Source organism: Coturnix japonica, chromosome 2, assembly GCF_001577835.2.
Source record: "Coturnix japonica isolate 7356 chromosome 2, Coturnix japonica 2.1, whole genome shotgun sequence".
Classification (NCBI taxonomy): domain Eukaryota; kingdom Metazoa; phylum Chordata; class Aves; order Galliformes; family Phasianidae; genus Coturnix; species Coturnix japonica.
This window is the reverse complement of record NC_029517.1, coordinates 33,355,085-33,371,925: the sequence shown is the minus strand read 5'-3', so window position 1 is coordinate 33,371,925 and position 16,841 is coordinate 33,355,085. Positions and strand designations below refer to the sequence as shown.

General features: G+C 35.8%; 1 protein-coding gene across 1 annotated transcript in view; it reads left to right on the top strand.

The window, feature by feature from the left end:
• The window catches only part of ZNF385D (zinc finger protein 385D), a 374,041-nt gene that overhangs the window by 241,447 nt on the left and 115,753 nt on the right, over nt 1-16,841 (top strand). The window contains exon 3 of the mRNA XM_015853987.2: nt 5,819-5,961. Within this exon, the coding sequence (XP_015709473.1) occupies nt 5,819-5,961 (143 nt within the window). The remainder of the gene's footprint in view (nt 1-5,818; nt 5,962-16,841) is intronic.

Genomic DNA, 16,841 nt, shown 5'->3' with positions numbered 1-16,841 from the left:
AGGAGAGAAGCTGATGTGGCTGTAACTGTGTTCTGTGAGTTCTTCCTTTCCAGTGGGCGTCAAGTGCTTAATGCTGTTGATATGTTTTATTTATTTATTTATTTATTTAATTCCTCGTGAAACTAAGTGGAATCATGTGAAAAAATATTGTGTTTCAAGGTGGATATTACAGTGTTTTGAGTATATTTGAGAGCATTTTATGGTAAAAACGCTCTCAGAAAAAAAATCATACGAACAATACAGCAGTTGAAATCACTTTGAGTTAAAATCCTCTTCTTCTGAAAAAAAAGAAACAAAGCAGGCAAAAAAAAAAAACCAAAAAAAAAAACCAACACCAAACAAACAAACAAGAAACCACCACCAACAACAACAAACAGCCCTTTCCACCACCAATGGACTCAGAAGAAACTGAGTTCTGAAACTAAGAGTGGTCAGAACATATATTTCATGATCAATAAATTCTCAACAGACGCAGGTAGCACATTATGTTATTTTTGACCATATAGAATAGTATGGTGATAAGTATAAGATATTAAAAACAAAGATTCAAGGTTAAATATATGTAGATAGAATGCACCAGTTGCGTGTGAGCGAAATGTCTGTATCATGAGTTCATATTTTAATCACTTGAATATAATAAGTACTCATAAGTAATTTGGTATTTAGGTGAACCCTGTTCTACCTGATTTAGACAGCACTGCTTGTAATGGAACTTACTTTACCTTTAAATTGACAATCTAGCAGTTCTTACTAAAATTAGCTGTTCCAAAAATGGAAACCATTCTACTGTGATGAAAGGGTTTACCCTGGTGACAATAGGTTATAAGAAAATTACAAATTACATTAAGCTGGAATATTCCTAAAAGCCAGATCTGCAATACATAGCACACTGCCTGTACTACATCCTGAAGGTTATTCTTTTGTCTTTGAATGTCTTCAAATTTCCTATCCAACCAGATTATGTGAAGACATAAATTGAGTGTCTACTATTTTTGAGAAAGATAATTCATTATCTTTCATGTCTAGCCCAACATTCTTAATTGTTTACAGCTTTATTTTGATTAAGAAGAAAATTCACTTGTGCCCACTTTGCCTTTTTTTTTTTTTGACTTACGGGCAAACTAAATTTGCCGTATTAAATTAAAGTTCTAGCTGGAACCGAGTTAAGCAATTGTAAACTTAGCTTTTATAAGTCAGAATATAAACTCCTCTGCACCCCTTTTCTTATATAGTCTGAGCAAATAATACTCTTTTGTCTCAAGCTCTCTAGAATATATTTTAATTTTTAATTTTAATATATTTTAATCCTTACTGTGTGTATACTGACAAATCGTAGAATCACAAGGTTAGAAAGGACCTACAAGGTTATCCATCCCAACCATCTTTCCATTACTATTACCATTGCTACCATTAGCAGTAGGATCCTGCATTAAAAATAAAAATAATAATAATGATCACAGTTCTTTTTGAAGTTACCTTTTAAAGTTACATGACAATTACCTTTCAAGCTGGAAATTGATGCATTACCATATATTCACAATGAATCATGTGAATTTGAAAGTTCTTCTGAGCTTCTATCAAGGCAGGATGTGTACGTTGTTTTGACCTTCAATAAGCTTTCATAGAAATATTTGGAGAGGTGGGAGATGGAGAGAAAACCTTGGGAATATCCATGTGCGGGAGAAATGACATTACGTTACTGGAAACAAACAGACTCCAGGATGGATGGGAAGTTGAATATTGGTTTAAGATGTTTCTGATGTATTGAAGGTTACCGTATGAAGATAGAAATTGTAGAGAGATTTGATTCTTTTTCTTTCCACTTGATTTTTGTGATGCTGATAGTGATGGAAAAACTACAAAAAGACTTAGAGCAATATTATGTCTCTCAGCCTGTTTTTCTTGTGTTTCCTTTGTGCATATTTTGTCTTTCTGCTTTTCTTAATTCAGATTTTATGAGGCCCTACTACCATGTATGTGATTCTGAATATTTGAGGGATTTTCCAATTGAACTGAGCAGAAGAACTGGCAATAGAGACTTACTTGTCAGAAAATGTTAATTCAGCAAAACATTTTTTCCCCCTCAAAACTACTTTTGTTATTGTTTAGATTTATTTATTTATTTATTTAGAGCTATGGGGAAAATATCTTTAAGATAATATTAGAACTTAGTATTTTTACAGAAATTTGTTTTGTTTTGTTTTGTTTTTTTTGGAATGACTTCTCATTTTGAAATCTACTTTCAGTTCCATAGGAAAACAATGTTTCTAAAATCAAATATTGTGTGTTGCGGAGGAGAGGGTAAGAAACTGTATTTATTCACATTCCAATAGGGAAAAAATCAGGTGTAAAATTGCAAAATTGCTTGCAGAATGGACAGTTTAAGGTAGAACATACAAGAATTTTATCTTTGCCTGAACATTTCTGTCTTCTTCTCTTGGCTCAGAGTACAGGCAAGAAAGGTCTCATAGTGATGGTGTTCATATTGGCAGTGGTTTCAGGAGAACCATTTGAATCGTTTACAGCACAGAGAGCATGAACCTCATGTTATGTGTGTGGCTCTGTGCTACAAAAGCTGTCTGTACTCACAACATTACACTATACTGGTTGTTGAACTCTACTTATGCGTATTATCGCTTCTTCTGACCAAGAGATTATCTTGACTATGTTGTCTGAAATTTTAAGTAACAAATTATTGTTTCCAGTTTGGTTGAAATGCTGAGCTAATTATGCTTTAAATTGTATAACTCCTGCTCTTCTTACCAGGGAAATTAAGATTAAAACACTGACATAATTTTTCAAATGTTTTGAATCTTCAGGATCCTTGGACTCTAAATGGGTTGAAAAGACTTGTTCCTTTTAGAAGGGTCTTAGACTATAACTTGTAAGATTGAATTTGTAAATTCACCTTGTATATTTCTATTTTAAGGAATTGTAGCATGCTATTAATCAAATGCAACTTAAGACCTGTATTACCTTTCATTTTGGGGGAATTGTATTTCTTGGGTATTTGTATTTCTCATTTCTTCCCTTGATACTTCCATCTTTACAATGAGAATTTTTCCACATTTGTTGTCCAAAAACTGCTTCTATTTCTCTCCATCTCTATTTTAATGGATTAGAAGGGAAGTATTTAACACTGACATTCTCAAAAGTTGTGAAAAGGATTTTCAGTTAAGCTGAGTCACAAAAGTGGCTGCCATTGATTCGGGTTTTTTCTTGATTTTAACTCTGCGCTTGTTAAATTGAAAGAGAATCTAATTTTTGTTGCCATAAAAATTGCAGTTACTTTTAAGCAAAAGCTCAAATATCTATCACATGTTCCATCATTAAAGGACAGTACTGAAGAATTAGGGAGCAGCTGTGTTCCTGAACTTACTTATTTTCAGTGCCACCATAGCCAGGACTGGGGTAGACTTCAAACTGTTCCAGAGGCTCTGAGCCCCAGCCAAGGTCTTGAAAAACGGGCTGAATTATTCCTTTTAAATTGTGTCCTTGTCCCCAGATGACTTTTTGCAGCACTGGTTGGCAGTGGCAGGTGGGTGAGTGCCTAATCATTCAGCAGGGAAGAATCACAGGGTTCTTCATCCTTCATAGTGCGATATCTGAGAGTATGGGATAGCTTTAGGTAATATGAATCTGCAAAACTGGAATGCTCTCCTTTGTAAAACTGAGATAACACACCAAAAGTGCTGTTTCCCCAAGCATAGGTGATATTTCTCAACCTAGTTTGCATTTACATATGTGAGTTGGAGGATATTTAATCAGCTTCAATTTCCTTGCTATTGTCAGGCAAGTGCTCACCTTGGCAATTCTTTGTGTTTCTGTACATTCTCAGCTGCAACCTAGAGACTTCACTGTAAAGTTTTTATCACTAGGAGTGATGGTTTCTTTTTGTGATATGTAAACACTTTAAATGAGAAAAAATATTTTTTTTTTTTTCCCCCAGCAACTAAAAAGTCTTTATAGGGCCTTTCCTATGCAGAGGGAATAAGAATGGACTGTTCAACACCACCTCATCATCTTTCTGGCCTGTCTGCTTTATTTTTATGCTCTTTTTGTAATAATTCCATGGGAACTTAGCAATTGCCAAACCAGTGATATTCTTGAAATACCTGATGTTTCCATGTTAGTAAGCAGTGGAAGACAACACTGTTTTCCTTCTGCTTTTCTGTTGTCTATGTTCTTTATCAACTGTACTCAAATGGCTTGCCTTAGCACACTTTTACACTGAGGTAAATATACAAATGACTTCAGAGTTGACAGTAACTCTTGAGGAAAAACTAGCATGAGATTGGATTGAACCTTAATCTAATGCCTTTGATTTACTTTTGAGTAATGCTTTCCTTTCATTAATCTGTAGTGAAATACTTTACAGATACATTGAAAGTTGGAAAAAAAAAAAAGAAAAAAAAAAAACTTGCACACACAGGCACTCACAAAAACAACAAGTAAATAACAACAAAAGAAAGCAAGCAACCTAACAAAATAAGAAACCACTACAACTGTCTGTGAAAACTTGGCTACTTGGCACCAGTTGAATTTATAGCTAGAAGTAGAACTGTGATGCTCTGCTACAACTGCTTCATTAAATCTTGTGCTGTTAGTCCTCAATTAGAAGCATGAAATTGCAACCCTTCTTAGCAGATTTGCTGACCAAATATGGAGAGATTCTGTATATCACTCTGAGTACTTTAAATTTGTGCACTTAAAGAACGTATGCAGTTCATCTGATAGACCGCCTGTATGTTTGTGTGGAAAAAAAAAAGGGTATGCTGATCTTTCTCTCTGACAGCATATCTGCCTGTGTCTCTGTTCAATGAGTGCGGTAAAACTCCCTTTATGTTTTCTTTAATGTTTCTTATATACTTACCAGCAAGTTTTTACAGTCTGCTGCCTGCCTCTCAGATTAAAAGAACAGTAGCATATTTTAACAGTTTCCTTGGATCCAGATAGTCTTTAATTAAAGGGGAATTAATGTTTTGGAGTGCAACCAAAACACAGAAAGTGCTGAAAGCAGAGAACAGGCTTGAACCATTTTGGCTTTCAGCTGCAAAGGGCAAGTAAATAAGTAAAACAGTCTGCAGCAAACAAGTAGTGGCTTATTGGTATGCAAGGGATGCAAGGGTATTTCTTTAGTATTTTTGCATTTCAGAGGTGTACTGTGCAATCTGATCTACTCCAGTTTTTATGAGAGTAGAATGTGTTTATCAGGATCATTCAAAACCCCAAATTTTGGTGACTGCTGAACTTGTTTTAGGTTTGTATTGATCAACTGTTAAGGCAGCAAGGTAGGTTGCACTTGACAAGATTAAGCTTATTTACCAGGGGTTTAATTAAAGAATCAAAAGTCTGCAAATGACAGCTTTTGCTGAAAAAAACAACTTGTGGTTGTCCTTTTTCCTCTGGAGTAGTTTGGCTGTGGAGGGTTGAGTAATGGTAATGGGGTAAAGCACTGAATTTCTAAGTGGATGAGACTAGCTGAGGTTCTAAAATGAAGTCAGATGTATTGAGCTATTGTTTCAGGAAGTTCAGGGAGATAAATGATTTATTAATTAATTTTAAATAACAAAAGATGGATACCTTCAGTTCCTGGCAAAGAATTTTGAAGAACAGTAACTGAGTCAGCTGCACTCTTTCACAATAATGCAGTGATTTTTATGGATAAAGAAAAATGTATGTTTAATATTAATTATATTAATGTACCATAAATGTATGGCTAATATTATTTTTCTTTATTTTACTCTTGTATTTTTACTTAGTTAATTATTATTATCATATTATTTACTGAATGCCTTCTGTCTCTTTCTACCTATAGGTGGTACATGCCAGAGCCCTGCTCTTCCAGCCCTAGTGCGTCCTCCTGCTCCACCTTTGCAGCCATCGCTGGATATTAAACCATTTCTCCCATTTCCTCTGGACACTGCAGCAGCAGTCAATCTCTTCCCCAACTTCAATGCAGTAAGTACAGTCCTAACAGTTAACGTCCACCTCAGTGAGCCATGGTTTCCATAGAAGGCTCAAAAGGGCACAAAGTAAAGTTTTATGTACTCAGTTAAACCTGGAATATTCTCTCCCAGCACTGAGGGCCAAATAGCTCTTCCAGATACACTGGTAGACCATAAATTAGAGCCTAGCTGAGTGTTAGCCAGAAATAATGTAGAAGGAAAAAATGATATGATCCCAAGTGACATGCAGTAAACTTGCAGGCTATATCCAGTCCCAGGCTTTGTGTTTCCCACTCTATTTTAAGATGTGCAGAGTTTCTCTGATACAGACTTTGCTGTAAGTGTAAAATTCTGTGTGACTCTACATTCAATCTCCAAAACATTTCCCAAGAAATGCCTAAAATTTGCACATCAGAAGAGCAAAATTTACTTTTTTATAAAAGATAAAACTGATGAGGCAATTCAAGCATGCTTAGAACAGCATTAGCTGGTATAATATTATCTGTTTAAATGGCATACAATCTAGTGTATTTATTTTCAGATTAGAATATGTGATTTTTGCGTCCTTTAAGTTAATGCAAAGTTAGATTATTAATCATGAATTTCTTAACTTAGTCGTGCTGGCTGTGAATGTACATAGGTTGCTCTGAAAGTCATGCCTCCTATTTATTTCCATGGAAACTATAGCAGATACAGAGAGCACAATAAAACTATTTGATAGAGAAAATTCTCAGCTACAAAACAGTATTTTTCAGCATAGGTACGGCCGCTAGCCTATTGGTGTATATGACCTGAATGAGACACTTTTCATTTAATGGTGTGACAGCTGTTCATGACCACCTACAAAATAGCTTGTCTTCCGCTTCACTGTCACTACTACTGGTATGCACTACCCGCTGCTTCACTGTCCTCACATCCACTGTTACTGTTTGATCACCATTCGCCAAATGTCAGTGAATGGTAGTGGATGCTTCATTTTCTACATGGAAAAATTCAGTTTCACACCTTCTCTTCATAAACGTTTCCATGTCAGATGTCATTCTGTCAAACTTTCCCTCTGCTGCTATCTGTCACATGGCAACAAAATGTAAGGGAATATTGGTGGAAAGGTTCAACCTCTATTGCCATGCTACCCATGTCTGCCTCTGATGATGTGGGCCAACATAATAGAATTGGAGGCATTACATTTAGAGAAGATCTTTGAAAAATCTGATTGTTACTTCAGTATAAACCATTATTAATTCAACACACCCATCCTAAAAATAAACTGTGCTATTCCAATGATTTGCCATTTCTTCTTTTTATCAAGTTTGATATTCTACTATTAGTACCTCGGGGAAGAAGGGGGTTAGAGTGTACTGTGTTTTGATATTGTTTAGAAATAGGAAGGTATGAACTGTCTCCTATCGAAACCCTATTATACTTGAAAGTCATCTTAGAAGCATCTCTTTAGGTAAAAGTGCTGTATTTAGACTTCAGAAGCTCCTCATCTCTTAAATTTTTCAGTAACCTGAGCCTAAGTTTCAAGGATAAGACTAGCAGCCCTTTTTAACAATGTTCTGAAGTGCATTCCCATGTGAAGCACTGCTTCCTGTGCTGTGTGGCCATCTGCCAAATTCACCTTTGTTGAGTATGTCAGTCCCGAGTGTGAGGATGCTGTCATCTGAGCTTCTGTCATCTGCTCAGGTTCTTTGCCTTGCAGTGTGACCTTTGCCTTCTCATCATGTGTGCTGACATGCAGCATCATCCTCAGCGTTCCCATCTTCCTGCTGAACAGTACATTATTGAATGCTGCTATGTTTAGCTCATATGCCAGAGCTGGTTAACGGCATCCTCAAAACACGTAGGCTAGTTAAGAAGTTCTGCATATTTCCAGAAATTCTTTCCAGGCTGACGAATCTTTGGGGATGCATCAGCTGCTGCTGGGCATTATCAATCTGAGGAGAAGGTAACCCATAGGCCATAATAAACTTTAAACAGAATGCCTGACAATGTCTTTAAGTATCTGAGTGTGAGACAGAATACTGTTCAACCAAAGTGATTTGTCCTGAACAGTTGTAGCTGCTAATACTATTCTGTATTCATTGACTTTACAGCTAAGTGGAGAAACTTCTGTATTCTTTTGGCTAAATCAGATTAACGAGGTTGCCAGTAAATGACCAGAATTCCAGAAACCTGAACTGGATGTTCTCTCTCATGTTGTGGATTAATGAGCTTTAGCCTTGATTTGAAACACCAAGGCCATAGATAGTGTGTTAGGAAATCAATTTCCTCTTTACCTTTCAGTATTTGCACGTAAACTGATCTATTTGGCAGCATGCCTGGGCTATTTCCCAAGAAGCTAGAATGAATTCCAGAGTTAGGGCTATTTACAGACCAAACACACTTTTCAACAACTTTCTCTTGAGAAGAGCACTGATCAAAGAGAAACTTTAGTAAAAATGCGGTCACATTTCAGAGAAAGGAAGTTGTCCCTAGTTGTGGCAATACTCACTCAACAGACACCTGGGCTAATCAGCATAAGTTTGTTTGGAAAAGATAACATGAAAAGACAATTTCTCCATTTATTCAAGTGGACAAAAATGTATGGAATGCATCCACCCTGTGTGTCTACATTTGCATGAGGGAAGTAAACTCTGAAAGTTCCCAGTTATTGCTGTGAACTATGAGGGGCTGGCTCAGCTGCATCTACATTGGGTTCGTTGAATCCGATATTAAGGGACAGGCCATAAGACATTTGCATGTGATAAATTCCACTCTGAAATTATATGACAGAAGTGCTGACATTATATGTCTACAGAGAAATGTTCCTATTTATCAAGTGTTTATGCTTGCTTCTAATTATATCTGAGGACAACTGTTAAAAGACTTTGAACTGGAAGCAGATATTAGGAGAGGTGAAAGCAATGGAATTTGCTTACTCAATTTTTCGTACCAATGGAGATTCTCTTAGGCATATATGCAAGACCTAATACAAAGAAATCCTTAACTTAAGTGCATCACCAAAAATAATGTGTTGAGTGTCATACCATTTTTCACTCTGGTTCAGTTTATTACAAATACAAGGTTCTTTTCTTTTTTTACTAATGACTTTTAGTCCAGAACAAGTTCAGTTTTTGGTGACTGTCTCCGAGGAAAACATTCAGCAGTGATTTCTGTGAGGGCAAAAGTTTTCATCTAGACAGAGAATAGAGGTGATTACATGGGCTTTGCAAAACTTTCCTAGTAACAGCTCTGGGCACTGAGGAGAAGGGGAAAGTAAAAAGTGAATAGCTTGAGAAATGCGGTGATAACCTGTGAAGTCTGAACCATTCAGTTTCATGAGGGACATTATCTATTTATACAGGAAAGCTTAAAGCAGCATACTCATTAACAATCTGGTTAGCTGAACATTTGTAGATATTGCATTCTTAATTGTGAAGCAAATGGTTACCCTTAAGTCCTATGTAAAAAGAAATTTTAACAACAGAGCTGTTTAAATTGAAACAGCAAGCTGTTGTGCAGACCCTGAAGAATCCCAAGTTCATTGCAAGTTTATCTGATATAAAAAGATGAATTAAGTGTATGAGATGTAAATAGATACATTTATGAATGAAAGAATCTGACAAAAAACAATGTTTATGTTGCTTTCTAAGATGTGTTCTGAAGGTCAGAGGACTAGAAAATTATTTTCCTATTCTGACAAATGTTGGAGATCATCTAGCAAACATTCAAAAACAAAACAAAAAAAAAACCAAAAAAACAAACTTTTCAACTGCAGAGAGAGAAGTTTTAAGTACTTGTGTTTATATGAACCAGTTCTTAGAGATATTAGGCTTTTGCAATTATACTGAATATGTATTTGTGTGTGTGTGAATGTATGTGTGGTATTCTTGCTTATGAGCCAAAGGTTGGCTGCAAAAAATTCACAAAGCATCAAAGTCTAGAAGCTAATTAAGTTGCAGGAAAACACTAATATGAGTAGCTGGACTAAGAAAAAATATTTCATCCTACTAAATGCTAGTATCAGTTCTGTCTAACTTACATTCCTGCAGAAAAATAACCTACTCACTAAAATCTCAGTTGTAGCTCTTAGTCTCCAGAGTCCATCATTCTCAAAGCACAGACGCACCATCAAATAGGTTTTAGTTAAGCTATTAAGCTCTCAGAATTATGTATTTCAGCACCTTGACAGACAGAATTTATAGTATACAAATCCTGGATGTTACCAGCTGGAAAACCTGGCAGTGCATTGCTCTCCTTACTTCTTTATCCTTTGGAGGATATGCTAACCATTTTCCTGGAAAAAAAAATCTAGAAATATTATGTAATGCATAGTAGATTATAGTGACAGCAAGATCTGTAGTGGAAGAGGACAGTAATGTAGAATATCTGAGTAAGTGCTTGTAAGTAGAAATAAAGATATTGCTTGAAAAGCTCCATCCAAACTCCATAATAAGGCCTGATATTCCCTTTTTGCCATTGGAAAGTTTACAGAGCAGCATCCTTAGGACAAAAACATCATTGTGTTCTTGACTATCAGCTTATGACTTGAAGAGCAGTAGTAGTGCCTGAATTCTACTAAATATTGATTGGAAAGTATTTGTTACTGCACAGACATGTTTTTCCCACGATCCATCTGTGGGAATCCTTGTTCATTCCCGATTTTTCTTGATGTTTTAAACCACCAGTCTCAGGTGCAATAGTCCATGTGTCACTTTTCTCTGATAGAGCTTTGCCATATGGGAAAGGAGGAGACAGTAGTGGATGTTGACCCCAGATTGGTGCTCCTTAGGTTTGGATTTAGGATGACAAGGTATTTCTCGGCTTGCTTCCTGAAAACCAGCTTGCGAAACATCTTAGCAGCCTCCAGGGCAGCACAAAGGCTGTGCTCTCTATTTGTAGAGGTGATGCTTGTATTTGTAGGTATCAGTAGGGAGCAATTACGGCTGGCTTGTTTCACTGGGAGCCACTTTTCTACAGGCTCTGGTCTTGGTGTCAGGCTGTTCCTATCCTGCTGTTAACTGCTGTTACCTCATATGGAGCAGAGCTCCCCAGTTTTTTGGAAATGCAGTTTTGTCCTCTTGTAATCAGACCACTGATAGAAGTGGACGATATAGGAAACCTTCTTACTGGCATTTATTTCTGGGAAGAATTATGCCAGCAAAAGTGGATAAAACCTGTCAAAAATCTGCCAGAAACTGTTTTTGAGATCTTTTCCTAAGGTTCTTACCCAGTGTAGGATTTTATCTAGAAGAAAGATATGTTCTACAGAGATGACAAGCCAATTTTCTGGATAATTTGAATAAGATGTAGCTTCTGATACTGAGGAATGGATAAGAAATCTGAAATATGTTATTTTTTTTGGAAAAAATTATCAGTGTGAAATTTATAACACACACATCCCATTCTTTAGTGTATCTACATAAGGATTTAAAGTTTTCTAACTTAACTGAAGGATCTTATTGAGATGGTTTTTTTCCTAATACTTTAATAATTTCCAGTGGTATTTTTTTCAGCATATAAAATCCTTTAAAGTTCAGTAGTGACAGCATGCTGTCAGAATGCAATGTTTCCAGAAAGGAATAATCAGGGGACAATGCAGTGGACTTGGTTTCATGTGAATCAAAATGGAACATTGTCTCTGTAGAAAAACTTGGCACTAAAAATACAGTCTGTGCTACTGATGAATTTAATGTTATTTCAGTGAAAAGGACCTTTACCAGGTGGAGAACTGTACTGCACCAAATTGTTAATTTGTCAGACAAATAGAGGGAATTATTGCTTCTGGGGATATTCTTTGCATGGCTGCTCATTTACAGGTGTCAACAAACAAGGGTTTTGGCTTGGTCTTATCCTTTTCATAGCACTGCAATTGATCTGTAAGGTAGCTGTAGTTTTCTTTATATCTCTATTTCTGTTTAGTCAAATATTTTTCAAAATATTAAGTTGATTGCAGAAATAGTGTTTAGGTTCAGGAATTCTCTATTACAATAACACTCCCATCATTGGCCAGGCTATTTAATTAAGAATTCTGCAGGGGAAGAAGAATGCACCAACACAGTAAATTCTGGCAATTCAAAGTTTTTCTCCGGTGCTTGCAAAACAGGAATCAATCAATGTCATTATGAAATATTGAGTTATTTGAATTAGCTAGATTTATTTACTGCACTTTTAAATCCTTAATGTATGCCCTGAAATTAAAGTTCGGATTCTCTGATGTAGAAGAAATGTTCACTGGTTGGGAAACATAGTGAAATTAAGCTCTTCTTTTTTTCCAGCTTTGAGTCAATTTAGGGTACTTCCAGATCTCCAGGAATATCCAATCTTTCTCTTCCTCTATACAGTCTACGCTCTGTGTGATAGATGGGGAAAAGAGCTCATATTCTGGCTTTGCATAAATGAGTGTTCCTGCAGCCCTCAGGTAGTGGTTGCCTGTGTTTGCATGGCTGTGATTTCTCACTGCAGTGGCTGGAAGATCATATCTCAGCTACCTAGCAGTGTGATTCCTCTTAGTTTCTTTGGACTTGGTGCATGGGTAAGGAGCATCCTACTAAATTTAACCTTAGACTAAAACTAACCATAATCCTTTTGCAATTTTTTTTTGAGATATTTATGGCTTCTTCTTGCAACTACCATTTGGGACTCCTGCAACTTTCAACCAAGGCATCAACAAAGGTTTTGTTCTCTTTTTCTTAGGGTTATCTTACATTTTAGAAGCAGTCCTGGCACTGCTTTTTAGATTGCTTGCATTTCTTCACATCTTATTTGAACAGCTTTAGGATTATGTTCCAGTTAGAGAATTAGCAGCTTCCTATGATTATGATGAGCAGCTGCCACCTGTTACCACACAGACAAAAGCAACATTGAGAGCTTACAGGAGTTTGCTCATGGGTTTAAATGGCTAGATACTATTTTAAAAAATCTATTAAATATTTTATTTTTATTTAAATTGAATTTTTATCAAGTGTGCTCCAACTTTCTGTGATTGCTTTCAGTGGAAATCCAGGTTTCTAGGATGTGCATTCTCCTGGGAAAGCAAATTTTAAGATTACCTTAAAACAACCTGGGTTTTATGTAACCTCCGCTTGCTGAAAATTATTATGCCCATATTGAAATTCATCTCCATAACTGTTATGTGGACATAAATCATCTGACCATAGGTGTTTCTGGATTGCTGTCCAGTTTTTGTGTCAACCAGCCATCAGTGCCTCTGGTAAATCAATTAGTTTATTCAATTTATTTACTTCCAGTATGCTGGTGTCACCTGTGTTTGTCCCTCTGGTGTTGTCTCACCTGGCATTTAGCTATGTGGCTGTGTTCAAGACTTGGTGTCTCAAGGCTGGTGGTCATCTGACAATTGCCACCTGCAGATTGTATTTGTTTTCATCTCCTCTCTACTGATGTAGATAGGGTGCTCCTCAATGCACTGGTTGAACATGTAACACATGAGCATACACCGTATGTTTCTTCAAGATTTTGCTAGTAGTGCATTACTTTCCAGTCACTCAGCGCCTTATGACTGAAGAACATATGTTCATGCTACTTCTTTTCGCCATTTGAGAATGGGTGGATTTTTAACTTGTCTCCACTGATTCTCAAGTCCAGAATCAGAATATCACAAGCTGGAAGGGACCCACAACTAATCATTAAGTCCAACTTATGGCTCGACACAGGACCATCCAAAACCCAAACCCCACATCTGACAGTGCCATCCAAACACTCTTTGAACTCCAGCAGTTTGACACAACCACCATTGGAAAGGTCTTAGGGAAAAGCACCTTGTTTGTTTAAGCATGTGACCATACTGTATCCAAACACTTCATACAGGATGTTAAGGAGTGCCAACTTGAAGGCTTTTCATGAGTATTGCTGTAGGCTTGTAATGATCTATGTACTCCCCTATTTACTATTCCACATTTCCTAAATATGACATTTGTATTTCATTTCTGTTTGTTGTTGTTGTTTGTTTTGTTCTGTTTTGGTGTGTTTTTATTTATTTATTTACAAAGCAGTTTCTTGTTATTGTTAAAACAATCAAGAAGATCTAAATATCTCACATACTTTTTAATTTAAATTATGGCTAGTAATATAAAGGAATAGACTGTTTTTTTGTCAGAAAGTCTTGCTATCCAAGGCAAAGGCAATAACAAAACCTTTACTCAGGATTAAGAGTCTCTCAGGCTTCTTCTTTGCATCAAAATATTCTTACAAGGGAAATTACATGAAATTATCTTCAGATTTGCCAAGTCTTGATGAGTAGAATTACTTAAAACTAAATTTTATGAATCATTTTGTAAACTATTTAAAATAATGTTAAACCTTTGATGTTTACACCCTTTGTTTTAATAGCACTTAGATGAAAAAGATCAGTGATTATTTGATTCTGCAACTAATATGAAACTTTAATGGATTATATATTAAGTATAATTCATAATATCTACAGATTAAGTATAGATGATTGTTATCCTGTTTTTAAAAAGTTGCAATTAATGTGAAAAGCAATTACTTGTAGACATGATTAGATTACTGCAGTCTGAGGAGGACCAAGGGCGATAACATTTTAAACAGTTATCACTATTGATAGACATCTGCTAAGACTTAAAATAAAACATTTATCTTTCCTGCCTTAGAGATGTTTGCGTAGCTAACGCTGAAACCCAGCTGAAAATGTATTTACAGATTTTAAGTTTTTATTATTTGAGCAACCTGCAGTTTCTTTCTCTTAGAACTTTCAAAGATATGTTGAAAAAAGGATGAGCTTGCAAAACAGGTAAATTAACACACTGTAAGCATTCCTAAGCACAAATACCTCATTAACTCCATATTCATAGCATGCAATAACATTTCTGCTATTATTCAAGAATTTGTCCTAGAACACACCTACTTTTATCCTTTATGATAATTAAAATCTTTGAGGCTCTCTCCCACTCTTAGTTGTTTAGGCTAGTAAATGGCACATGCTGAATGACACATTCATCTATCTGGAGTCATCTTATGACACAGTCTCTGATGGAGTATTTCTGCAATGTTTATGTTTTGCCTAATTTATTTTATTACCCCCCAACCTTTTTGTTTGTTTGTTTGTTTGTTTTTGTAAAGAAAGTAAATCTCAGAATGTTTTGTGTCGTACTTGTGTTGTAGAACTGGAACATAGCACACCAAGTCCTCATGCAACTATTGTTTTATTCTGACATCTTTCCTTTGGCTGTACAGTATACTTACAGTAATTCTGTGTAAACATCTGCATAGATTAATTTAGTGATCAAAATAATTCATAAATAATTGTTCAGAAACCCATATCTCTCAAAAAGGCATTGCTTGTCTTTGTACATTGTACATTGTTTTCTATCACATAGGTAAGTATCACATTTTTACTATTTAAAAGAATATAAATGAATGGATTTGTGTCATATTTTATCAAATGTTAAATGTTTTTTGATGTCATGAGTAAAAAGCTTTGGATGACATATTACACATTATTTTCGATCACAAAGAGTTAGAACTTCAAAATAAATTATTTAAATAAATTCTAAAACAGCTGTGTTTAGGGTGGACTGTAAAAGCTATGTTAATGACTCACAAAAGTAGTCTATAACTGAATGAAAGTTGTGGATAAGTAAAAGATGTATAGGAAGGAGACATTTGAAATTACAGCTGGAGGTTGTGTAAAGCCTGCCAAAGAGCTGACCAGAAGCAATTTCTTTCACTAGTTTGCTACTGTGAAATTCCTAGGATGTTTCAATGGCAGAGACAGTGATCCTAATAAATAGAGGTCATGGCAAGAGCTTTTGCAGTCAAACAAAATAATTCTGTGAATGAAATATTTGAAGAAAATTTTATAAAGGTCAGACACAGAACTAGCTGTTTCTTGGACATTTGTTGAGAAGCCAGAAAAGACATAAACCTTCAGCCTTAATTTCCTATTCTTCTACACAGATCTCACCAAGCTTATCATTAGTCCATCATGTCCATGTGGTATTAATGTCCTGGTTTTGTAATTTTTGCCTACTGCCCCCCTTGACATGGACATAAATTGATCTAGATAAGTCCTTGACAATTAAAAATCCATTGATTCATGTCCACCATGCAAAGATATCAATTTGGTATTTTGAAAATAGCAAAGGATAATTATCAGTTTTGTTGTTGTTGTTGTTGTTCTTGAGCTAATTAGATAGTAGTTGATCTGATTCATGAATAAACCTTTGGTTTCAACATGTAAAACTGCTATTGATATATGAGGAAAATTCAGTGAGGTAACAAAAGAGAGGATGAGTCCAAAGTATTGTCTTTACCTTTATCCTCTTATCTGACAACTTCAGGAAGAACAGAATAACTGAGAATGCTCATACCTACACTTTCCAGACTCTGCCTCTAGAGGCGTGTATTTTAGTAAGTTCTTGAGCTAAATGTGTTGCCTTGGCATTTGATAACCCCCCGTGAGGTAACATGCTGAAGTAGGTTGAATCAGCAGGAAAGTTTGTTAATTTTAACTTTGAATGAGTTGACTTGAGTTTCCTCATTCACTTCTCCATATGGTGCCTAGTATACTCAGAGAGAGATAGAGAAATTTCCTTGGGCAACCTGAGTAAGATATAGGAGTATGTGAGCTATGGCTTGCTATAAACAGTAAAAGTCTAAGAGTAATTTATATATAGTGCTTTTCTTGTGGGAGCTGGAAGTGGATGAAGTCCATCACTTTACTCTTACTTTGTTTTAAATTTACTGATTTGCTAATGGATCCAACCCATTACGTTATTGGTGTTGCTAAGACTCAGATGACAAATATTAATCATAGGGATGATGCCTAAGTTAATTATAGCAGTGCACTCCTAAGCAGCACTGTTAGGTCTGGGAAGCAGTAAAAGCTGTTGTTGGAGTTAGGAAGTAACATGAGAGAGCAATGTCTAGGAG